Consider the following 25,973-nt stretch of genomic DNA (forward strand, 5'->3'; position numbering starts at 1 on the left):
TTGGACTGAAAAATACTGTCCTTGGAAGAATTGCACCCAACTTTTCTTGCTTTTCATTTGTGTGTCCCAATCTCACACTCCAACAGAACAGGTCGAAGAGCCAAACAAAGAAATGCTTGGGAAAATTGAACATTTTCCCAATGAGAATATGTTTAACTTATATGAGGATGTGTTATGTCATAGCACGGGTAATGTTTCAGGATGATTTCTGTATCACTGAAAAATATTTTTTTATCAGTACTTTCATGAAAGCAATAGTGCAACGTGCCAGCTGAAGATGTGCCAGCTGATGGTTTACATTTTAATAGACCAAATTCAAATGTGAATCCACTGCAATAGCTTTTAGTACAAATCTAGGAGAAGGTGGTCATCTAAAAGGCACAGTTGGGAGGGCTGCAAACAAATATAAAATCCGTCACCAAATCTACAGATGCATTTTGCATTGCTAAGATGCTGTTAATAGATTTTGCACTGAGAAGAAATGAAGAAAAATTTGAGCACAGACTACAAACTCTCACCTTGGTAAGTGGAGAATGGCCGTATCAAGGCATGGGGGAGATGGGAAGCAGTCAGTTGCATACGTGGGATATAGGGGCTAGAGTTGTGTACTGAAGCTGAGTGACAGTTTGGATTTGTATCAGAAAGAGAAAGGATTTTGGACAGGTAAAGATGAGAACCCAAGGAGATGCATTCGCCATGAGGCAGGGCTTTAGAGCAGTCGCAATTTCCCACCTTGGTTCAAATGAGAAAATAAACAACCCAGTGTACTTCAGTCTTTCCAGTTTGCTGTCTTTTCCTTCTCTTCCTTGTCCTAGTTTCAGGATGTTCTGCTAGTCCAAAACTGTATCTTGCATCTTTTCTTTATGTTTTTATGCCTTTTGTTGAGCAAACAGCTTTGTTTTGGAAATGATGAACACTGTCTGGCTAAAACATTCTTTAAACAACTTCTCGCACTTTTGCTCAAATATTATGAATAATACTGAACTGTCAAGAAAGTTATTTCTTTTTTTTTCCTCCACTCATCTGTTTCATCAAGAAGCTGTTCCATTTAGTCATGTAGGTATTTCTTGGAATATTTGTAAAGATTTATAATTCAGCACCCCAAGTAATTTAATAGGATATTGATCTGTGAATAACATTGTAGCTGGTATACTTTGCCTTGATCTTGATGTATTTAAGCATCACAGGTGTGCTGGTGCTGCTGCTCAGATCTCTGTGGGCAGCACTAGGGTCCTGCATGGTGAAACCTGGTCTGAGCAAATGTGGACTACCCCTGGCCCTTACAGATGGTCCTTACAGATGCATCTGCAGGAAGCTGATGATAAAGGAGAACTGGCAACAAAGGAGAAAGTTTTAATCCAGAAACAAACTAGGATGTATATATGGCTTCCTGATCAAACTGGGAAAGAATTGGAAAAGGCAGAATCAGTTGGTGAATAAAGATTATTTGGTAGATAAAGAACTGCTCCCTTTCAACCTAAGCCATTATGTAACTGTATCAATGGTTCTATAATTCTATGAAAAAACATTGAAATTCTTCTTTATATATTATTTTGATACGTCCTTCTGTTTTTAAAAGTGTTCAAGTTGCATATGCCTTCTTTATGTGTCTTTTTCTGACTCCTGGCAATTATAAAGTTTACAAGGAAGAAGCTTTGACCCCTTTCAACTCTGGGAAGTGCCTTTGGGTGACTTGCACCCACAAGTGAGGGGTTTTCAGAATACAAGTGTGTTCCCTTGGGTCAGTGCTCAAAACAACCTTCATTGTACTCTCCTAAAGGTACCTGAGACTGGATTCCTCAGCTGTACTATCACCTGACTGTGCTGTATCCACATAATAAACAACAAATGGCTGTTAGCCTTCCTTTTTCATACGTGATGGATTCCCATGTGTAAAAGCAGTAGCTCTGTCCTTCCTGCCACTGCAAGGCAGGACCCTGGCCAGGGTAGGCAATGAGTGGAAAATGTTTGCCAACAGCAGGTGCCTGCATCATTTCACTCATCCCAGCTTCACCGTGATTTATGCAATGCGGCAGGTGAAAGCTTGCAGCTAGCACACCCTGCGCAGCACTGGACTCCATGCTCTGCAGTGCTATTGCAGGCTTGAGGGGCTTTCTTTGAAAAACAGCTTGCATATTTATGTTGATAGCCCTACCATCAAAAACAAACTAGAGGCTATGTAGGGAGGGGAATGGCTTATTGACGCCAGTGCACTGCCATGCATCTGCAGAAGCAGGGTAAGGCCTGGATGTGAGACAGTGCTGCGGCAGCCAGGCCGATACGAGCACAGACACAGCTGCTGGAGGGCACAGAGGTGCCAGCAGTGCTGGGCAAGCCTCAAAAATGTGTGGGAATGCTCCAAAAGCCTGCCAGCTGCTGGCTTCTGTCATACCACGTGTATTGTGTTACAGGGACTGCTGTGCAAAGACTAAAACTGTGGCGCTTTGTTTGGTCTGCTGGAGGATAATTATTGTGTTCCTATTTCATCTGTTTCATCTGTGAAAAAGGAAGGCTAACAGCCATTTGTTGTTTATTATGTGGATACAGCACAATCAGGTGATAGTACAGCTGAGGAATCCAGTCTTAGGTACATGTTCTTTTTCCAGAAATCACACCAGGCTGCAATGACCTCTTTTTGATCATCCACTACAACTCATTAAAAGTAAAGTCAGGCACCTTATTTCAAAGGCAAAAGTAGGTTAAAAGATATACAATCATCACAATGATCTTATTACACTAAAAACATGACTAACGAGATTGAAAACAATTCTTACCTCCACTGCACATTTCCTCTGCAAAACTCTGAATATAGATTCTACGTAAGCAGGTAAAACTGAAGTTTATTTCTTGTTTCCACCTGTGAAATCCTGTTGCAGTCACTGAGGCACCTGGGGTATAACAGAAGACAGGCACTGGCCACTCGTTTTTATCTTTAATGCAATATCATGTCATGCTTGTGAAAGTCTTATGATTCAGAACGAGCAGCCCTTCACAGCAAGAATGTCAGGAATGCTAAAAATAAAAGCCCAGGGAGCTCTTAGAAAAGAAAATTGAACGGTAATGTGGTGATGTTTCAAGTGGGTGGGAGCAGAAATGCCACAAATGATAGGTTTTGACTGGAGACGTGAAACTTTTAATCAAGTCCTCTTATGTTACATTTAATTTCAAGGAAGGCCTGGTGTGTAAATTGTAGGCCAATTGCAGGAGGTGCTAGGGAATGCGAGTAAGGTAATCACCTGAACAGGATAAGCTGAGATGTAAAATTTTCTACAAACACATCAATCATTAAACTTTTTCTTAACACAGTGAAGAAGCGTATTCAACTCAGGCCTTCATATCTGTGATCATTTCTCTTTCTGCATGGAAGAAAAGCTCTGTCATACAAAATACCTTCTGTTCCTACTCACTTCGCAGGAGAAAGTTTATGGGTTTCAAAGAGTGAAGGAAGAAGTTAACATCCTGATATGATCCTTTCCCTGGAACAGAGGATCTCAGCATCAGTTGTGAGAATCTGCAGACAGAAATGTCTTATAGCCTCCTCAGAACCAGCCTGTCCTTCTCAGGCTGATTCTCTAAAATCTACATACAATCTATACCTGGTCCATTTCTCAGGACACCACACGGTTAGTTTTCCATCTTTTCCTCTAAATAAGCATAATCTGTTATTCATTCTTACGAAGATTATAGACTAAATCATAGAATCATAGAATCATGAAGGTTGGAAAAGACCTCTCAGATCCCCCAGCCCAACCACCAGCCCACCCCCCCACGCCCACTGCCCACGTCCCTCAGTGCCACATCCACACGGCTCCTGAACACCTCAGGGACGGTGACTGCACCACCTCCCTGGGCAGCCTGTGCCACTGCAGCACCGCTCTTGCTGCAAAGAAATTCTTCCTAACATCCAAGCTGAACCTCCCTGATGCAACTTGAGGTCATTTCCCCTTGTCCTATTGGTTCAACAACATAAATAGATCAGATCTTTTTTCAGATATCTTGATCTCCAAGAGGCTTCAACTGCCTCCAAAGGTGTGTGGAGGAGAATAATGTAAGGAGTTGTTTTCTCTGATCTTTTTAGCCATTGGATATCTTCTGAAATCCTATTTTTCAGGATCCTGTATGTCCAAATCCTGTCTGTCTCAGCTCTAATTCAGGCAATTATTCTGCATTAACACTTTTCAAAACAAACAGAAGTTAAAAGCAGGGGAATCAAAATTTCTGCACCGCATGTTAATCCAGGGGGAACATTATCACATTGTCATGGATTTTATACATGGGATTTAAAGCGTAGGGAGCAAGAGAACCAAATGTGTAAAGTTATTTGGGATATTAGGCAAAAATATTTCACAGAAGAATTATCTGCAGTGGTGTTACATTACCAGCCAAGGATTATTGCTTTTGGCATTTCTGTCACTGTGCCATTTGCTATCTAGACAATGGTCCCTTGTTAGCAGCAAGAGATGGCACAGAAGAAACAGCTACTTGAATTGAAAAGAAGTGGCTCTTCAGTGAAGCTGATTATGAACGCTTGTGATTGTTTCTGCTTGCAGTAGATATGCTGAACTTGCTTTTCACGTTCTGCTGCATTAGGTAAAAGATCTTGGAGAAAAATAAATGCAGTGTTACAGTATACCCAGGGTGAGCCATAGAGCAGTGCATATTCACTAACACAGTAATGATAGCCTTCCAAGAAAGTAAATGCTGAACAACTTGTCTGACATCAACACTTCTCTGTTTTCCATAAGAACATCAATAGTCAGGGTTCTTTTCAATGTGCTACTGATGCAGGGTGAGATTTTCTGAGGTGCTGAGCAACCACTTCTTCTCCCTCTTCCCACCTCCTCCTCAGCATCAGTGATTGCTGTTAGCACTTCATGATTCTGGAATTAAAAACCTGCTATTTTCTCAAGAAGAAGAAGGATATTGTGCTTAAAATGTATTTTCTTGGTGCATTTTATTACTAAAATCACCTTTAATGCCTGAAAGTGGGTCATGACAGGGACACAGGGGCTGTGCTGCTTCATGGGCAGCTGTGGAAAGTCTGTGAGAAATGGTGCTAAGTGGTAGCTGAACTCATCATGGGGTTATCTCTTTCCTCCACCTCCTTTCCAAAGTGCAAAGAGTGTTCATAAGAAAAACCGTGTAAGAAAGGTGAGAAATCTCTTCTTGTTCCCACACAAAGGAATTTATTGGCAAAAGTATCAAGTATTGAAGAGACAGAGAAACGAACTGTCCTGATTGTGACGTCCTGTTAGTTTGCAGTTAACAGACAAACCAACCAAGTTCAATCATGAAACGTTACCTGCCTGTTTTTCCACTCAGTGCAGTAATTTCTTTAGGCTCTCATTATTCAACAAAACACAGGTTGGTGGGTGCCTGCAGCTGAGTTATTCACCCACTCCAAAGAGGAGAAAGGGAAGGAAGGCAGAGCTGGAAAAACAGAGCTGGAAAGTACACCGGAGACATGGAACAGCTTGATATCACTGTACAGGTGCTAATTTGTTAACACAGGGGGAAAAGAGAAAAGGGAAGAGAAAAAGGAAAGAGAAAAGAGAGAGAAGTAGAAGAGGAAGGGAAGGAGAAAGGAGAGGAGAGGAGAGGAGAGGAGAGGAGAGGAGAGGAGAGGAGAGGAGAGGAGAGGAGAGGAGAGGAGAGGAGAGGAGAGGAGAGGAGAGGAGAGGAGAGGTGAGGAGAGGAGAGGAGAGGAGAGGAGAGGAGAGGAGAGGAGAGGAGAGGAGAGGAGAGGAGAGGAGAGGAGAGGAGAGGAGAGGAGAGGAGAGGAGAGGAGAGAGAAAGGAAAATGAAAAGACCCAAAGAAAACAGTTAAATGATGTGTATGCATATTTGTTTTATAACAAAGTGGATTGAATCCTGTGGCCAGCAGTGAAGTATTGTTAATAGATATTTATGTTATTTCTCTGTACTGAAATGTCATGTTTGAATACAAGCAAAACATACTTGACTTGCCTGTCCTTCCTGTGCTATTATTGTAAACAAGCAGATTCAATCCTTAATGCTCAGTAAGATTTCCTCTAATTTCCTTTTGGAAATGGTTTTAAGCAAGATAAGGCACTAAAATTTAATCCTAAGTGTGCAAATACTGAATCCTTGGCACGGACACAATCTTGTCATGAATTTATATGGGAGCTTTAATGGTTTTGTAAATTAATCAATAATGTGGTTAAATTATATTTGCTCAGCTAATTATATTCCATGTCCTGTAAATTAGAACTTCAGTAGTCTTTAAGAACAATCAATGCTGCTGCTTCTCTCATATTTGTGTTTTCTTACTGCTATGTTATTAAAACGTTTGTTTATTTGCTCTGCTACAGGCTTTTAGAATTTTCTTTGCTGTTTGAATGGCAGCCATGGGGATGCCAAGACATGCAATGATTTCTACATTATTATACATTTAATATGCCAGATCCATTTAAGCAGTGTCAAAATATTATACATTTATAGCCTCCTGAAAATCCTTCTAGTTTCACCTTTGGGAGAACTGGATTTAACCACTTTCTTCCCCCAGGAAACCATTGGGACTTCTTAATGACTAAAATGGATCTTGGCTGGGTTCTCGTCCTCATGACTTTGAAGGGCATGGCATGAGTTGGACTTGATGACACCCAAAGTCTCCTTTCAAACTGAATGATTCCTTGATTCTATGGCTCAGATTGTCCATGAACTTCTCTCCACCCAGTTTTCTTAAAGTTCCTCACCTAGACTCTCATCACTTAAGGGTCTGTATGACAGGAATAGTTTACAGTACTCAGAGCATCAAGTGATTTGGTTACACAGATCCAGACTCCCACACACAACATCAGGAGGAGCAAACCCAAAAAGCAGACAACTTTATTCCTTCTCACCCACGAAAATGCTTTTGGAGCTGCTATGGGACAAACTGCATTGTTCAGAGCAAGTGTTAGGAGAGAAACGGAATCAGCAAGTTTGATTTCAGAGATGAACTTAGCCAAAAGAGTATAATGGAAAATCAGCTGGCCACAAATCTGGGCTCAAGGGATCAGAAGGAGAAGGAGAGGATGCCTACCTTCATCCTTCCAGCATGTCTCTGTAAGCAGCAGCCTGCTGCAGAGATTGGGAAGGCAGGTGGCTGTGGCATCCAAAATGTATACGGAAAGATTTGTAGAGTACTTCTAAACCATACTTTTATGCAGACATATAGAAACACACCCAGGAAGTATAAAATATTACTTGTAAGTGAGACTTTTTTTCTTTCCCCTATCAAAAAGCTAGCACATTTTGCATGGCACTGTTTGTTTTTTTTAATTTTTATTTTTTATTTTTTTTATTTTTTAGGAAATTCTGCTTTTTGAAAATACAAAAATGGCAAGAAAAGAAATAGAAGGAAGACAGTTCAAATAATAGCAAATTAGTATTTTAATATGTAGCTAATTGCATCCTACAATGATCTTTTACAGCATAACAAATTAGTTCTGTCTTAACATATGGAGTACTAGTTATAACAAAGAATCCTAGTTTATGCCTATTTTTTAATTTTTTTTTTTTTTTGTGATAAGGCACATTCAGGCTGAATATTTCATGCATACATTCATAGCTGCATGAATTTGGAAGAAAGAATCCACTGTTGTGTCTGATTATTTTCTAGATTTTTTGTCTGAAGTTTCATTTGCTTTGACTTTCACGAAGTCCTTCACCTGAATTTCCCAGGATTGTCCATAGGTCACCCAAGAAATCTTGGATGAACAGCTCACCTGCTATCCATAATTATACTTAATTTATACTATTATTTTAATGATGTTTTTCTGAAGTGTTTGCATGCATGCTGGTATCGCTAATGGCTTTTTACCTGGAGAGCCAGTAATTTTCAATGCACCCAACTCCATCAAGGGGTAATTCCGTTTGGATATTAGGAAGAATTTCTCCTCAGCAAGAGCAGTGCTGCAGTGGCACAGGCTGCCCAGGGAGGTGGTGCAGTCACCGTCCCTGAGGTGTTCAGGAGCCGTGTGGATGTGGCACTGAGGGACGTGGGCATGGTGAGGGTGGGCTGATGGTTGGACTGGGTGATCTTAGAGGTCTTTTCCAGACCTGATGATTCTGTGGTTCTGTGATAAATGCTGGGCTCACTTTTACACTGGAAAACAGTTTGCTGCATTGCTTAAATCACAACTCTGTGCAATTATTGAAGGATGTGGATATCTCCAGAAATTTGCCTATCCCCATATACTCTGTAGATCAATAAATACGTATAAAGCTATTTGTGTATACAGGTATTAGCAGGTCTGAGGTCTCTTATTTTTCCTTTCTAACTCTTCAGTGGTGTTTTGAAGCTCTGACTATCCTCTGAGGAGATATCTTTTTCAGTCTCAGAGTCCCTTTGTCCCTTTGATTTGCTTTGTTCCCTGATGCTTTTGCCGCAGTGCTCTCCAGGCTTCTGAACAAGAGCACTTTGCAGGCAGGGGCCCAGTGGTGGGGCAGGCAGCTCTGCTTTCTTCCTGGCCCACTGCCACTGCTGCTGCGGGAACCTGAGCTGAGCTGGGGTCAGAAGCAGATTACTGCACTTTCAGGGCAACGGCTTCACTTAGTGCACCAGCACACACAGCCTCTGCCTGCAGAGTCCATTTCCTTGGCTCTGACAAACTTGCAGACAACATCTAGAGTGAAGAGTAGTGTTCTTTTTTTTTTTTTTTAATTTACAAATAAGCAACTTCAATGCAAATGTACCTATCCCAGAAGGTGCATTTATCCTAAGTGGCTCCTGCTGGTTTACACACACCTCATCCTGACTCTTGCTTAGGAAAGCTGTTCCACTTGATTGCTCGGTTTGCCTCTTTGAGTCAGTGGTGGCAGGGGAATTATAAAGACGACGAAGGTGCAGCCAAGTCCCTCACAGCGCGTGCCAGATTCAAGCTGATTTAAGGCTGTACAGCCTGACTCTGGAACTTTCTTCACACAAAGGACAGCTACTTTTGGACAGTTTCTATTTTATTTTATTTTATTTTATTTTTTTCATCTCAGGAAACCTGCTGAGAGGTACACACCTTGCAAAGGCAACATGATCAGTGGTGCGTTGCAGATTGCTGGGCTGCTCCTTGGTGGCCTCGGTATGATTGGGACATTTGCAGTCACGGGCATGCCTCAGTGGAGGGTGTCTGCCTTCATCGAGAATAACATCATCGTGTTTGAAACCATTTGGGAAGGCCTGTGGATGCACTGCATCAGGCAAGCCAACATCAGGATGCAGTGCAAGGTCTACGACTCCGTGCTGGCCCTCTCGCCAGACCTGCAGGCATCCAGGGGACTGATGTGTGCTGGGTCAGTGCTCTCCTTCCTGGCTTTTCTGGTTGCCACTGTTGGAATGAAGTGTACGCGGTGCTGGCAGAGCGGCTGGCCGACCAAAGGCTATATCCTCTTGGCAGCTGGGCTCCTCTTCATCCTCTCGGGTACCACTGTGCTTGTTCCAATCTGCTGGGTTGCCAATACCATCATCAAGGATTTCTACAACCCCGTGGTCAATGTGGCACAGAAGAGGGAGCTTGGTGAGGCCCTCTACCTAGGCTGGGTGGCTGCTTTCTGCCTGTTGGCTGCTGGAGCCATATTCTGCTGCTTCTGTCGCTGCTGTGAGAAAACTGGGAGCTACAACTACTCTGTGCCTCCTCACCACCTGCCGCTCAACCAACACTTGCATGGGACCACCGAAAGTGCCTACTCTAAGAGTCAGTACGTCTAGATGCCTCCAGACTTTTCCTTGTTATTACTTTTCTTTGAACATTTTTTTTTAAGCATTCAATGCATCTGGATGGATTTCAATGAAAGCTGCCTTTGCCTCCTGTTCTGTAAATGCTGCTGTGGTCGATGCATTTTGGAGAAACCCCCAGTGGTCTCTGCTCCGGCATGGGACAGTTGTACCATATGGGAAGGTGACTGTTTAATGCTATCTCATATTCATTTGGAATAGCTTTGGGGTTGTGTGGTTTTGCTTTGGGTTGCATTTTATGTGTAAAATAAAAATGAAAGTTCCATGGTGATATGAAATACTGCCCTAATGCAAAGAAAAGGGGAGCTGAGCAGATAATTCCACTTTTTTTCTTTCCTGGGAAAGATGGGATAACAGTGAATAAGGACAAGATAACAATGGTTTAAAAGAAAAGTGTTCGCTAACAGATTGATTTACTGTGGGTTTGATGGAGAGTTTCATGAGGAATTTATTTATCAGAGGAAGGTAAGCTGAAATCCATGAAAAATACCCCTTATTTCAGAGAACGAATATAGCCCTATATTCATTCTAAATACCATCATTTTGGTGAAAGTTACTATTTCTTTTGTAATCCATAAAGGTTGAACTCATTCACATCCTTCTCTTTAGAAGTGACAGTTTTCCCTTGCAAACTCCATGTAACTCACAACATTTTGCAATATTGCACAGGTCACAAGCACTGTGTTGGCTAGCTGCCACAGGATGCTATGAAATATATGCCTTTAAAAAATGATCTTTTGGTTAGTCAAACCCATATTTTTGCTGAGATCCACTTGTACCAGCATGGTTTATAGGCAAAAGAGCATAAAAAGTGATAATATTTTCTCAAAGTTGACACCAGAACAAGCTCAACAATATTTTTAATAACAAGATCATGTACCCATGATAAAAAACAATGTAATGAAATTAAATCTACAGAAAAATAAATGTAGTTCCATACAAATTAATTTAATAAATGACCCAAATTAATCAATAGTGATAATATTTTTAATAGAATCTTGTAACCCCAGGCCCATGGAAATTAATAGCATTTTGCCTTTGACTTTACTGATGACACAATTCAATTTGTGGTGTTTAATGAGAACAACATTTTGCTCTCAAGTGTGATTGACTATTTTAAATATTTTGTAGAAAGTTTATGATGTGATCTGTAATTCTCTAGTAAATTCCTTAGACTATTACTACTTGAAAATTCAGACTCAAATTCTTCACTTCATAAAATGCAACTCTGAGCAAGCTAGAAAAAATAATCTGCACGCTACTCTAAAACTGTCTTTTTGTAGTGTTTATAAGATGCATATTAAGCTATTCAGGGGAAATTCAAGTTGGATATTAGGAAAAATTTCTGTTCAGCAAGTGCTGCAGTGGCACAGGCTGCCCAGGGAGGTGGTGCAGTCACCGTCCCTGAGGTGTTCAGGAGCCGTGTGGATGTGGCACTGAGGGACGTGGGCAGTGGGCGTGGGGGGGTGGGCTGGTGGTTGCACTGGGGGATCTTAGAGGTCTTTTCCAATCTTAATGATTCTATGTACTTGTGTATGTAACTTTATTTTTTCTCCTTATTTTAAAGCAAATTATTTCTAAATATGTACACGTGTAATGTTCATGAACTTTTTGTGTAATATAGCAGTATCTAGTTATATTTCCTTCATATTCCTTCATTAATATTTATACCCACATCCAGACTGTTTTCTGGGGGGAAAAGAGAGTGGAGGATCCTACACGAACTTGTAGGATTTATAACAGTGTCTGCAATAAAGCCACTTGTTTAGTTCAACCCTCTAAAAAGTAGGTGCAAGATCTCACTTAGAGAACTACATTCATATGTACAGCTGCACTCTAGTTATCTCTGCTGTCAAAACACAGAGTGATTCATACAGTATTAATCTAACTGTCTGAGGAAAGCTTCAGTGGAAAGTGAGATAAGTGTGACATCTTTGTAAAAGCCTTGTGAATATTGAACACCACTGCTACGCATTGGATAGTTTTATCAGTTCCTGGTAAAGCACACAATGATGTTGTAAAAACACAAAAGAAGATGCAAGAAGATTTCTAAAAGTATCCCTAGGATAAACAGAAACACAGATCCGATGAACTGTGAGAATCTCAAAGATTTCACAATACTCATCCTATATTGGCTGCAAAATATCCACCTTAGTAGGACACTATCTCCCTTAATTACTTCTAATGTACCTCCAACAATTTCCTTTAAATTATACCTTACCTGCATGCCATATCTTCAAGAACACTGAAATCAAAGCTTCACTTTTAAACGGAGCTCACCTCCCTCAGATTTATGCACTGAGTGAGCCCGGAGAGGCCTGAGCAGAGGGTGCCACACAAGGCATTATATCCCAGAACTAGTCAACTGCCTGCAACTATCATTTTCCCAGTATTAAATCCTGCAACTTGGAATTCATGTTTTTGGTTACAAACAAGAGAAATTATTTGGGAAATAAGGAACTTTACCTCCATGCATGAAAGGAAGGTCTAGTAACTTGTTCACCTTTATCCCGCACTTGGGGATATTGTGAGCATTCCTGCAGTGTGAAATGGATGTGGAGCCTTGCCAGGTCCACCAGATGTCCTCTCTGCTGTGGCAATGACTGCACAACTTGGAGGCCAGAGGGGAGGAACGCTCTGTTAAATTTCACCTGGGCGAAGGCTCAAGATTTCAATCACTGCTCTGTCATTCAGTAACTGGGCTTTCATTTCTAATGAGCCTCTTTGGAAATTCTCCTCCTGCTGCTGCAACTGTTGTGAAGGACTGGAGGGCAGAGCTGCTGTCTGCACTTCTAGGCACTACCCTCACTAGTGCTAGGCATTGAGGTGCTGAGCACACAGGTGGCTGTGGAGCCATCGTTTCAGGAGGGCCTGGATGCAACTGAGCTCTTGTCTTAAGTGGTTTCACATCTGTATATGAGAACAAATCACCTGATGCATGATGTTATCACATATCTGCAAATCTGATAAGGCCAGCTGCACGTAATGGATTTGTCTGCTTCTTTCAGGTCCCTCCAGAGTCTTCTCTTTTCTAGGCTGAAGAACACCAGCTCCCTCAGCCTGTCCCCATAACAGACGTGCTCCAGCTCTCTGGTCATCTTTGTGGCTCTCCTCTGAACCTGTTCCAACAGCACCATGTCCTTCTTGTGCTGAAGGCCCCAGAACTGAATGCAGTACTCCAGGTGGGGTCTCATGAGAGTAGAGTAGATGAGCAGAATAACCTGGACCTGGGTAGAGTAGGAGAGTCCACATAATCCTGGGTCTTACAGCCAAGAAAGCTCATTAGCGAAATATTTAAATGGCCTTCCTGCGTCATCACGGAGACCTGCAACTGACACCACCAGAAGCAGGTGCCTACACAACAGTAGAAGACCAGTGCCAGCAGACAATAATGCTTGGAGGATATTGTCTCCATTTCCAGTCTCTAGTGCTCAGAGCACCTTTAGCAGGTACAGCAGGATTTCTGAGAGTGAGGCATGATGCACAGCTCTCCCTTCCTGCTGAGCTGGAGGAAGGGCAATGTAGGCAACTCCAGCTGGTAGCTCCAGTCCTTACAGAGACATGTCTACCGCTACAATAGTACTACATTGCAGAGCAGAATTGAGAACCTAAACTAAATACCTCAGTCAATTCCTCCTCCCTTTTGCAGTCTGGATGCTTACAGCCCTTGAGTTTTCTCCACGTCTCCATCATGAAGCTTTCACCTGGTGAAAATAGCCAACTGCCCTGCACACCATGCTGCTTCCCCACTTCTCCCACTGCCCTGTGGAGCTGGTGATCACAACATCTTTCTGATAAGTCCTCACAGAATCACAGAATGACAGAATTGTATGGGTTGGAAGGGACCTCTGGAGATCAACCCCCATGCTAAAACAGTTCCCTACATCAGGTCACACGGGAAAGTATCCAGGAAAGTCTTGAACCTCTCCAGTGGAGACTCCACCACCACTCTGGGCAGCCTGTTCCAGTGCTCCATCACTATCTAAGTAAATAAGCTCTTCCAGGTGTTTGTATGGAACTTCCCGTGTTTCAGTTTCTGCCCATTGCCCTGTGGCAGTCCTAAATATTTGTTGCTTGAAAAATGAGAAGGCTTACTAACCAACTACTTTACCTGGGTACAACTGAGAGTCCCATTAGCACCATTAGTTCCTTTCATTAGTGAGAACAGTCCCATACATAGGTACAGCAGGAGAGAGCCATAAACCAGCCCATTGCTTTTCTCAGTAAATAGCTGTGCCAAAAGTATTACCAAATGTGTTTATGCAATAAAAATGTCTAGAGATGACTACACTGCTGTGTCTTTAGCAATCTATTGGTTATCATTTTCATTAAAAAAAGTTTTCATTAAGCTTAAATAAAATCTACCCATTGAAATCTAGGGCTGCTCCATTATTTCCTATCCCACCAGCAGAAGGCAATGAAAACAGCTTACTGCTTTCCTCTAAAGCAGGCAGACTGTTCCATCTTTCAGGACTGTTATGTCTGACCTCTTGAACTTCTCTTGCTTAACTTAATAATCTCTAACTTTTTCTTCACTGGCATGTATGTTAAATCTCTCCTCATTCTTGTTTATCTACTTAGTTTTGGCTGCTTCAACTCTTTCTGTAAGTTTGATGGCCAAAACTGGACAAAGTGTCCCAGAGGAAGACTTGTCACTGTTGAACTCAGTGAATGCAATTATTGCAGGTTATCATAAGTAGATTGTTGACACAAAAAAAAGCTGTATTTGAATATATTAAATGCATTTCAATTCTGTTACTTTAGGCCTCGAGATCATGAGCTTCCCTGTATTGAGGGACTTAATTATTGACAGTACATTGACCAACTCAGAGTTGAATGCAAATTTCCTACTGCAGTTCCTCTTTTACTGCCAGATACCTGAGGGTAATAAGATGACACCCTAGAGAAATCCTTGGCTCCACCAGTAACAGAAGGCAGCATTCAGAAATAGAAATGCGGCAGTTCTTCCAACATATCCTTTTGTTGTTTTACTCACTGGTAGCTTCTCTATACATATTGCATTAATTTTACTCTTCTCCGATCCTTCAGCGTCTCTGTTCATTTCCCACCACTGTGTCAGATACTTTAATAAGGTCCAACTGGATTAGATTTTCTCAACTTCTATTTTGTAGAAAATGTTATCAAACAAAAATGAATCTATTTTTTGCTAAGTCTCTGTATTTTATTTAATTTCCTATTTACTTCCAGATACTTTTTCCTTTTTTTTCTTAATGGATTTTAAATCATATCATGCAATTACATTCTGACTAATGGATATCTAGTTGTGCACAGGGTTTTCCACCTCCCCACTCATTCCATTTATTTCACTGTTCTCCATACACAATATCTCTTCTGATTTGACACATATGCTGACAGTCCTAGCTATCATATTTGGAACTGCACACGTATTTCCTTCAGTGGAAATCATTGTCTTTCTTCAATTTATGCTCGTAAAGATTTGAAATGTTTTGCTTACCTTGGATACAGTACAGCAGTTCTGTTATGTTCTCATTCTATGTCCTTATTGCAACCTAAACACAAAGAGAATATAAATACCTTTCTTAGACTCGTACACCCTACTGTGTCTCTTATTTTGCTGTTCAGCTTGTATGCCCATAGCACCTTTTTCTTTTACTTTTTATAAAGCTTTACCTTGATTGATTTTATTGAGTTGAGTTTCATTTTCCCCTTAAAATTTCTGACCTCTTTGATACATTTTCTTTGCTGGTTAACTTTTCTCTTCTTCTGTTCTACCAAATACCTTCTCTGTGAAGTAATTCATCCAGTTGAGCATGGACCTACATTCTACAAGTGTGTCTTTTTTTTTCCCATGAGATCCAAATTCCAGACACTTCCAAGGAAATTTTGAAGCCTCATCCACATTCATGTCCTTAGGTTGTTCAGTCTGATTAATAAAGAAGAATCTGATCTGAAACGGATGAGTCGTATGCCTGCAGTGCTCCAGGTATTTTTCACCTCGTTGACAATGGTCTTGTGCCTGGATACAGATATTTTAGTCTTAATCATCTTTCACATATAATTTTCTGCCTCAAAATGTGAGCTCCCCTCCCCTCTCCTCTTCTCCCCTTCCCTTCCTTTTGTCCCCCTTGCAGGCAGTGAGCTGTCACTGTACAGAGACGCTTCAGCCCCATGGAGATGAATAAGTGTGCAAAATTGCAGTGGTAGGGGTGCATCCTTGGGGCTGCAGTGGTTTACAGTACTGGAGAGGATGTTCTGAGATCATGTGACAAAAATCAATCATTTCCTGCAAAATATGTCTTCTTTGGTTTCTGTGCCACTACAAATTCTAAGTGATTTATGGCTTCCAGGAAGAGTGAGTGCTGGAGCAACTGGTTGGCTAGGCAGAGCTTCACTTCTGCTCTGCATTCCCCCTGTTTGATGGGAAACTGAGCTAAACTGGAACGTGAGCTGTGTTACCTATGCAGACCAACAGGCAGGGCTGTGCTGCTCCTTCCCAGGGGGCACTGATCTTGCCAGTTGTGGAAAGTCAACCAGGATGTTCCGGAGAAGAGGTGAATCCCCTGGGAAGACTCACGAGGAAGGAGTCATGGGAACATCACAGATGTTTGATAAAGGGTTCTGGATTTGGAGAGAGATAGAAAGAAGAGAGAGTAGAAGTGTAGGATGGTGATGCAGTGGGCTGAGATGCCAAGTCAGGTGCTATCACTGGGCACGAGGCTGGGGCTAGAAGCAGTGGAACTTGTCATGCTAGGGCTTGTTTTGTAAGGCAATTAACCACGTGTTTATTTTCATTCCAGAGGTAGGGTTTTTGAGAGGGCAAAAAGTGAGGATTATATATGCATGGGAGGACTATACTGTATACACCATACAGGGAGAAGCCCAAATTATAATTGAGGAATGTGGAACAAAAAGTCCTATTCTTAAAAGTTTAAGACTTTTTTACTTTGCTGCATCGCTTAGTTGTTGGAAACCCAGGTCAAAAATGCAGTGCTCCAAAAGCAAACTTTCTTGGGATTCTCACCAGTGATCTTGTTTGTAACTGTATCAGGAAGTCTCGTAAAAGCTACCTCTTTCTACAAGCCTTGCCTCTCATCTATCTTTAGGCCATTGCTGCCATAATATAACTTATCCTTCTCTTTTATTCCACTGGAGTAAATCATTTAAATAAAGGAGGTCCCCTGGGCTGCATCAAGTAATAGCCTAACTGTACACCCTGCTGCTAACCCTTATGAAAACAATCAATACTACCTTGAGATTTGCCACTGTTATATTTCCAACAGTCTGATGTCAACTAAGCAATAAAATACCCCCCAGATATTTTCTAGAGGATAGTTTTGAGGTCCTGTCATTAAGCAGCACAGAATGATTGCATATTTTCTGGCATGTTCTATTTCTCTCAGGATGGCTGCTCCTTGCACATAACCATTGAGGTGACAAATACCTTGTAAAGCCTGGAGCAGTTTGGATGGATTAAATACTCAAAGGAGTATTTAATATTTTATTACTGAAGGGTTTTATTATACAGAGCTCAAGTTCATTCAGTGTCCAGGAGTCAGGCTTCCTCAGACAGAATATCATTACACAGAATATCATTAAGACTTTGGCAGTTCTGCCAGGCTGTGAATTTCAGGCGTGCTGAGGAAGATGAGCAAAAACAAACAGGTTTTTTTTTTTTTTCAATTCAGCTGTCAGTCACGGGGTGCCTCAAAGCTAGAGTTAGAGGTTGGCACTCCAAATACAGAGCCGGTCATGCGCCTGGAGGAAATCCCTTCCCAAGCTACACAGATCAGATGCTTTTCTCACTGCAAAACGTGCCACTCTTGATGAGAGAGGGAACAAGATGAGCCTTCAGCTTTTAACGTATGTGCAGGCAGCATTATTAAAGTGAGCACTTATTGGAAAGGTTCTACTGCCTTAAGTCCATTACATTAAAACTGAAACAAGGCAACCATTACTTTACCAGTAGTCTTAAAATACAGTAGTGAATCAAAACACCATAGAAAGTAATGGAACCACTACCTTAAGTATGATTGCATCATGATTCCAAAACAGATCTACCTATTTGTTGTACACTCAATGGAGATTTTTCTTATATGGGATGAGTGAGATCAGTGTGGCCTTACCTATAACTCCCAGTAGTTGCTAAAGTATGCTTTAGATAAATATATCTATTAGTCTGTGTCAGAAATGTTGCTGAACCTTGAATTAAATTTTTCAGCTTGTAGCATAGCCAACCTGTCTATTCTTAACCTGAACTCTTGATGAACTATGTACATTATAGTTGCACCTGTAAACAAGGATAACATATTTATATGCACTGTACAGAGTTGTCTGTTCATGTATCAGAACTGTAAGATTCAATATACATAGAAGAACTACAAAGAGGAAGAAAACCTTTCTGGGAGGCAATGAAGTGCTTACATTATTGATGCCTACAATTAATTAAGCACTGGGGATCGTTGACAGGTTCTGTTAATTTTCTGTACTGGAAACGCTCTACTTCCTCTATTTCAGGTGGCATCAGCATTGTAAAACCTAGGGAGGAATGGAAGGTACTCCCCCAGGAAATGATTCAAATGAACTTCCTGATTTAAAGGGAGGAGAAGATGTAAATCTGAACAAAGATCCAGGGAAAGATTAAATGTAAAGCCTACATGCTTCCTCCATTGTCTATTTTCTACTTTGAAGGCAAATCTTGGGATATACACATTTGCATAAGAACTGGTGTTCTCATCTTGAGGCAAGTAAGAATGCCAACAGCATAACAGAAGGATGATACATAGAAGAAATACACAAATGATGCACAGAGAATGGAGAGTCTAGACAGGTGGAAATGGGATTTTCCTTTTGTTTCTGCTCATCTGACACTAGTGCCACTGTATCCGCCATACCCACCATATATGCACATATTTAATTTCTACTTCTACTTCTGCTGTTCAGAGTGATTTTGAAGTAACTCAGCCAAGTAAGAGTTTCTTTCTTAGAGTTAGGATGAATCTCTAAATAGCGGTACAATTCCCTAGAGTATGCAAGTAAGAGCTCCCTCCAGGCTAATCAAACATGGACAAATATTCCAGTGATCAGCAAATCCAGGCACTCCTTGCCACTTAATAGGCTGAGTGGTTTTCTCAGTACTTATAAGTTTCCAATATAGCATTATTATTCTTTGGATTTCTTTTTCAGCCTGTCTCTCGAGACTCGTTTTTGTTTCTGATTTGTCTTCAAATTTCAAAACCACCAATTATTGGTTTTCCTTTCCTGCTTCCTACCCCTCAGGTTTCAATAACAAGAACCATTCTGGCAGTACATGCAGCACTGTAGCCTGGGTGTTCCTGACACTTACATCCAGATGTCACTCACCATAGGTACCACTTCCAATTAGACATCAAAAAAGTCACTCATTAATTTATCACTCCCTGGATATATTGCCACACAGTCAACATGTTATGCATTTTTATAGTATTTTTGAGAGTGAGGAAGTAGGAACTACATGCTCTTTGATGTGCCTTCCAACCCAAGCCATCCTATGCTTCTACAATTCTGTGATTTATTTTCCATACAAACCATACCCTGGCTGTCTCAAAGTGTAATTTTATGCATGACCTCAATGGCTGACCCTCCCAGAGTCATGTAAGGAAAAAAAGATTTCAGAGAAATCCTGCTAGATAAGGCAGTCAGATAACCAGCTTCAGGGCATAGGCAAAGTCAGTTATTCAGTTTTATATCCCTTCAAGAGCTGGTTACCTGAAAATGCTGCAAGAAGGGTTTTTCTTTTCTTTTCTTTTTTTTTTTAAAGCTACTTGCAAGAGTTTTTTCCATAAGATCTTTTTCTTTTTTGACATTAAAATAACAAGACATAACATAGTCTTGATAATTTAGAGGTTAAAGTACTCCACAAGCTGAAAGGAAACTGGACTCAAATTATATAGCACAGGTCTTGTATTCAATCAGTCTGCTTCTAAGTAAATATTCTCTTGCCAGATAGAGGAGCTTCTTTTAGACATGTATGTACCTATGACTTTGGGTTTAATCTCAGTGTCAAGCAAAATCCCTTACCTTTTCTTCAACACAAGATTCAGAAAAGCGATGCAATATTTATCTCTATAAAAACAAATTCAAGAACATATTTGATTTCTAAAGGTTACTTTTGACATCTTAGCTGCGGACATTTTTTTCTCCCACATTCCCTATGGTAAACATGAAGATAAAAATGAATTACTCAGAGATCTTGGGAGTATTTTCACATGGACTTGTAATACTATATTATACAACTTGTGCTACCTGACAGTCCTTCCTTACAGATAGTTACTGTAGGAAAAAAGGGATGTTGTGGGATGTGAATGGTTTAGATTCACTTTTTCCTTTGCTTTGAATTTATTCTGTGGACACCTAAGGCTGTAACTAAATTAATACCATCAAGAACAATGTTTGATATTTCTGAACACACAGAGCTCATAACACAAAAACATGCAAGCAATCTAAAACTCTGCCTTTCTTGGCCAACACTTTCAGAGGCCTTCATTGTCTTTAGCTGAAGTATTTTTTAACTAGACCCATTGGTACAAAGAGCTGGAGTAATCAGAAATACCTCTATTTTAACAACACCCAGGAGATGTCATCATATAATATTATCTCAAGGCAGGGAGAAGAAAGTAAAAAAAAAAAACATAATGGAGAAGTTATTTCTAGCTTGCCCAAGGCAAATTAGTCTACAGCATATATTTTTGTCCAGGCTTGTATCTATCTGTGCAAGCTGAGATAAATGCTTTGTGGGAGGGATCACTGACTTCTTTCAAGGCGCATTTTATGCTGAAAGAAAAGTTCATCCTTTTTGAATTGTACAGTTATTACTTGGAGAAGACTACTACAATAGAAAATAATAACAACGCCATCCTAATGCTATCCTAAAGTGGAGTTATCCTGATAGAGGTTTATTTCCTAGTAGTGACCTTTTCTCCTGGATTCAAAAGAAAAAGCTGTAAAACTCTGCCAGGTATTTTGTCATACTTGTGAATTATGCAGCTGGTAGAGTAAAACTTTGATGTTGATTGGATTACTTGACTTTCCTGTACCTGCCTAATATTGCGATTATAATTTTGTGTTTGATCAAAATAAGGAATCTGCATTAAAGAGGTATACCAAGTAACTCCCAGGTAGATTAAAAAAAATACATCAGGTGTTTTCCCAGGGCTGTAGTACTTAGAAGGTAAGCCCCACTCCAAGTTAAACTTTTGTCATAAGAACAACTGTAATGATCTATTTTACATAACATTTGAAGAGGCAAGTTCAAACTTTCTGCACTGAATTTCAACATAGCTGCAATCTTGCAGTTAAGAAATTATTAGCCCTGCAATGGGGTGCTTTTAAGTGAATCCCTGGCACTTAATTATAAAATCACTACTGACACAATACGCATAAGCAGCAGTAAAATCAACCCCTCCCTAGTGTTCCATTGGCTGGAAACTCGTTAGGCTTGATGGGTAGGCGTTTTAGTCAAAGGGGATTTCAAAGCAAATAAATAGCAGGTTCTTTTAGCCAGTCAGAAATAGATTTCCACCTGTTTGAACCTCCTACTGGAGAGAGCAGCATCAGAAAAAAATCAGCATCTTACCGTATGAGGAAACAACAGGAGAAAGTATTCTCTCCCATGCTTCATATTTCTTCAGTGAAAGAGTGCTTTTGGAAGACTTGCTAGGCCCCCTTGCTTGAGGTGCCTTTTTCAGAAGAAGCATGGCTTGCTGTGCACTACAAATCATTGGTCTAATATTTGGAGGCGTGGGCATGGTCGGGACTTTGGCAGCTACAGCTATGCCACAATGGAGAGTTTCTGCCCACATTGACAGTAACATCGTGGTGTTTGAGACTATCTGGGAAGGACTGTGGATGGACTGCATCAGCCAGATGGGCATCAGGCTACAGTGCAAGTTCTATGACTCTATCCTGGCTCTTCCCCCACCCTTAGAGGCGTTCAGAGCCCTCATGTGCACTGCAGTGCTCCTGTCAATCATTGCCTTTTTGATGGCCATTGTTGGTGTGAAGTACACTCACTGGACCAAGGAGGATCCCCAGGGCATCAGTATCTTCATGTTAGCAGCTGGAGTTGCCTTTCTTGTGACGGGCGTCCTTGTTCTGATCCCTGTGTCCTGGACTGGTGGCAGCATCATTCATGACTTCTACGATGCAAAAGTTCCTACGCCATTGAAACGAGAACTAGGAGCTGCTCTCTACGTGGGCTGGGTGAGCGCTGCATTTCTTGTCATGGCGGGAGCAATGTACTGTAGCTTCTGGTGCTGGGCTGGAACAACCCCAAAATCTAGGTATCCTTCACTTCCTCATCACAGATTGCACAAACCTAACACGGCAGGAGGGACACTGCTAAGCATGCAGGCGTACGTGTAGTGGCTACATGGAATCTTTTGACTTAGTGTTTTGATATGTCCCAACTGACTTCAGTGCCTGATTAAACTGTGAGTCTGTAATAGATGAACTATTTTTTTCATTTGCTATTTACCACTGACATACTTCTTTGCTCTCTAACGTGCTTGTAGGAAATGTTATTGCATGGGCATGTTAGACCTCAAAAGAAAAATCTCACTGACACAGAAAGAAAAAACAGCTGTCAGGAATCCCTTGTAGAAGACTAACAGTATGGTTGGGCTGGAAGGCAGGCAGCTACTGAACAATGGTACCATTGCCCATCCCCAAGACCATGACAGGCAAAGGGAGCAGTGCATTTTACTTTAAGGTAAAGTCTTTGTAAGGACTGATCTACAACAGTGATGAGAAGCATGGATTTGGCAGCATGGTGGAAAAAGTCATTGAATGAATGGAAAAGCCCCCAGTAATCTTATTTCCAGTACTAACACTCAAATGCTCCCTTGTCAGAGACCTTTGATTGACTGTGGGTTTAACAGACACTTGTGGAGCTGATATATCCTTCCTACATCTTCTGCAGTGCACAGAATTCATCTCATGGAATAATAAAATTTGTATTCACTTCACCAGACTTTGTCATGAATGTATTAATTTTCTGTTGCCTGGTAAGTCCCATCTTCAAGGGGTTCTTCTCTTCTACAAAATGCAGGACAGAGTATCTGTCTTCATGCACTTTAAAGCTCTGTGATTATGTGAAGTGTAATTAAAGAAGCCAGGCAAATCTAAATGTGCAATCCCCACTTGCTTGCTGGAAGATCAAGAGTTCCTGCCTAGATCTTATATCATGCCTGCAAAAAACAAGTCCTGATGTTGTTCTGAATGCTTTATGTTTACAAAACTTATCTTAAAACATGAGCTGTGTAACCTGATTCCTGTTTGTCCATTGTGCAGAATTCAACAGTATTTTCAGTTGTGCTTTTTCACAGATGAACCTTAGAACATGCTTCTAAAAGCAGGCATGTCACAGTACTGTTAAGTGACCAAAGGAGTTCCAGAATTCCTTTTAAAAACATTGTTTCTTGGTCTTCACACAGTAGTAATGGATGGCACCATTTCATTGATATTTCTTGACACAGTTTGATCTTTTCCTATGTCTTTGACTAGTATCTGAAAACTTGAGTTTAATGACTTTTCAAGTTGTACAGAGCAATGCCTCTATTTATTCATTTGATGGTTCAATTTAAAGAAGATTGAAAGCTACATTTAATTAAAAAAGCCTTTTATAAACTTGACTACGTGAAATGAAAGTCAAATGAAACCATGGGGCCAAATGTGGATATGTGTTACACATATTAGCTAACACTCATTTACATTTACAACAACCAGCTCAGATCTTTTAGTGGGAATTTCTTGTTACTAGGAAAGAGGTTTAAAGTGCTCTGCTCATCTCTTGAGGAGTCAAATTAGCACTTATTAATTCCAGATGGATCTTGAAGGTGACATTTCTGCATAGATTTTCTAGTGCTAAAATATATTTTTTATGTTGCCTGATGGCTGATGGCTGTACATGTGGTATACACAGTATCTTTAACAACAGCTCTCACTGGACCAGACAAGTTATTTCAATGGAATTGTTTTCTTGAATTTGACTATAATTTATATTACCTGGAATACCTTCATCTGTTATTTTATTGTATGTGTATATTATAATACATATATTTTTTAAATAAATGTTTGATTAGTGAGCCAGAACTGAAGTTTTTGGATTGATTTAGATATGACATTTGTGATTAACCCAGCAGAAGATGAAGACATTTGCAATGCAAATTTGATGCGTATTTATGTGTAGGTAATGGATTTAAATAATGATGTATGCAATGTAATGCAACTTTATGTAGATACAAGTGCTTAAGAAGTAATTAAGTGCAGCTTTCTATAACATTAATTAAGGGATCCTGAATGCTTTACTATCAGAAGGTTGATCTGGAAATCAAATTTGAACTGGGTGTGTCATTTTAGCATTTTCAAAGAGTTTAAAGATAAAACTGCTTTATTTGAGTGTTTTGGACTGATTTCAGAGAAAACCTACGCTTTTTACATCTAACATTAACATTTGATAATAGCCTATTACTCATCCTCCTCTTTAACAGTTGATCTGAAGATGAGCTCAGGCAGACAACAACGTACTTGTGTGGACATTTGGAATCTGATCCTGATTTCAACTGTATGGCCATGCTGGGCCACTGTTTGGATGTGTGGGGCTTTATTGACACAAGCTGCAATTTCCAGTGATGTGATTTAGTGCCTTACATTCACCCACATGTGTTTAAGAGCCTGTGGCACTAAAATTTGGTGCAGGATTGAGTTGTCAGGAGATGTGAATCTGCAAGAGATTCATGCTGTGTTTAATCTGTCTTTGAATTTAGGGGATGGTGGTGTGGGTAACCTCATTAAGACGATTACTGAATATTTTACCTCTGTATGTGAGGTACAAATGATGTTGAGTGAACTCTACGGGTGCATTTACAGCTATTAAGAAAGTCACTATTTTTAGTTCTTCCTTTTCCCCTGTTCAAAATCAACAATGCTCGGAAGTAGTTGGAAGGTGCAGTTTGGAGGCATGAGAATGTAAATAAATACTTTTTCAGGCTAGCATGTGAGTATCATTTACTATGGATAGATCGGAGATTACTAAAATACTGTGTCAGGTGTTTATGTTCTGCAGCTCTATTTCATTAAGGAGTGGAGGCAGTAAACTTGTTACAGTGGTACTATGTTCACATTCCTTCAGGTACAACTGTCAGAAACTTCAGGCCTGATGTATTTGTTAATAACAACTAATTAGAAATTGTGCTTAAATATCTACTTTAATATGCTGATGCTATCATACATTTTAATATTTTGAGATCACAAGGCAAAATTGCTTTGGAAATATAAGTGAAGAACTGAGATTTTGCTGTGTATCTGAAATAAATGTATGAACCCTTCAGTTTTCTTTTTTTTGTGTCTTTGTATCATAGTACTTTTTTTTGCATTAAAGTGAATGAATGTGTTTCTTCACTGGAAGAGGAAAACAGATTCAGTATTTTTATAATGTCCTCTTCTGATTCAGTCTTGTTTTTTACGCTATGCTTTAGGCTTGATAGATAATAAACAAAGTGAGTCTGATTCCTTGGGAAATAAAATACACAAAACTGATTTAGTGTTGGCTTCCAACTCTTGCTTATAAGAAGTTTCCTGAAGCAAGTCAGTATTTCAAAAGCTGGTCCCAAAATGTATATTCATCTCTGAGCTGAAAAGATTGTGCAGCAAATAATCCATGACTAAGATGCAGCCAAAGGAACATATTTATAGCAAAAATGATGGCTTAGCAAAACATTTCATTATAACAGAAAGTTGAATCAAATGGGGTTTGAGACAAAGGAGAGCGTGCAGTCATCTGTCCTGATATGCAGAGACACGATCTCTACAAAAATATATGTTAAAAAATGTTATGAACTGCCCTGAATATTAACAGTAGTCACAAAGTCAGAAAGTGAATCTTGATTGCATCCCTCTGACGGACTAAAACTGTCCTTTTGAAAAAGGCACAAAGGTCTTTTCAAGGGATTCCTATATGATCTTTAAAAACTGGGACAGAGCTGACCCAACAAGTAAACAATGGTTCTCCTTTCTCTCTGTTACAGGAATGTTCTCTGCCTTACACACTTTGCCAATGTAATTTGAGTTTCAGAGTCCAAGTAAGAATGAAGTGACATTTTATGACTACAGAAAGCAAAAGAAAACAAGAAGTGCCCTGATAAATAGGACGTGTTCAGCCAAAAAGATCTGTGGCAGTGCTTATTGTGTTCGGTTGCCCCTTGCAAAAAATGTTCCTGCTGTC

The 25,973-nt window shown here is 40.3% G+C and overlaps 2 protein-coding genes across 3 annotated transcripts in view; both read left to right on the forward strand.

The window, feature by feature from the left end:
- The first annotated feature begins 8,552 nt into the window (after window positions 1-8,552).
- LOC128076433 (claudin-8-like) overlaps window positions 8,553-25,973 on the forward strand; it is a 146,892-nt gene continuing 129,471 nt past the window's right edge. For both annotated transcript variants that reach the window (XM_052674095.1, XM_052674094.1), the window contains exon 1: window positions 8,553-11,057. In XM_052674095.1, coding sequence (XP_052530055.1) covers window positions 9,032-9,706 — 675 coding nt within the window. In that variant the 5' untranslated portion in view covers window positions 8,553-9,031 and the 3' untranslated portion in view covers window positions 9,707-11,057. The remainder of the gene's footprint in view (window positions 11,058-25,973) is intronic.
- On the forward strand, window positions 21,446-22,114 carry LOC128076435 (claudin-8-like). The gene has a single exon (XM_052674096.1). It carries the CDS (start codon window positions 21,446-21,448, stop codon window positions 22,112-22,114), a length of 669 nt encoding a protein of 222 aa, XP_052530056.1.

Source organism: Tympanuchus pallidicinctus, unplaced genomic scaffold, assembly GCF_026119805.1.
Source record: "Tympanuchus pallidicinctus isolate F22 unplaced genomic scaffold, pur_lepc_1.0 scaffold14, whole genome shotgun sequence".
Lineage (NCBI taxonomy): Eukaryota > Metazoa > Chordata > Aves > Galliformes > Phasianidae > Tympanuchus > Tympanuchus pallidicinctus.

Excerpts from the sequence above, each read along its gene's own strand:
- LOC128076435 (XM_052674096.1), top strand. The coding sequence starts at position 21,446 with ATGGCTTGCTGTGCACTACAAATCATTGGTCTAATATTTGGAGGCGTG.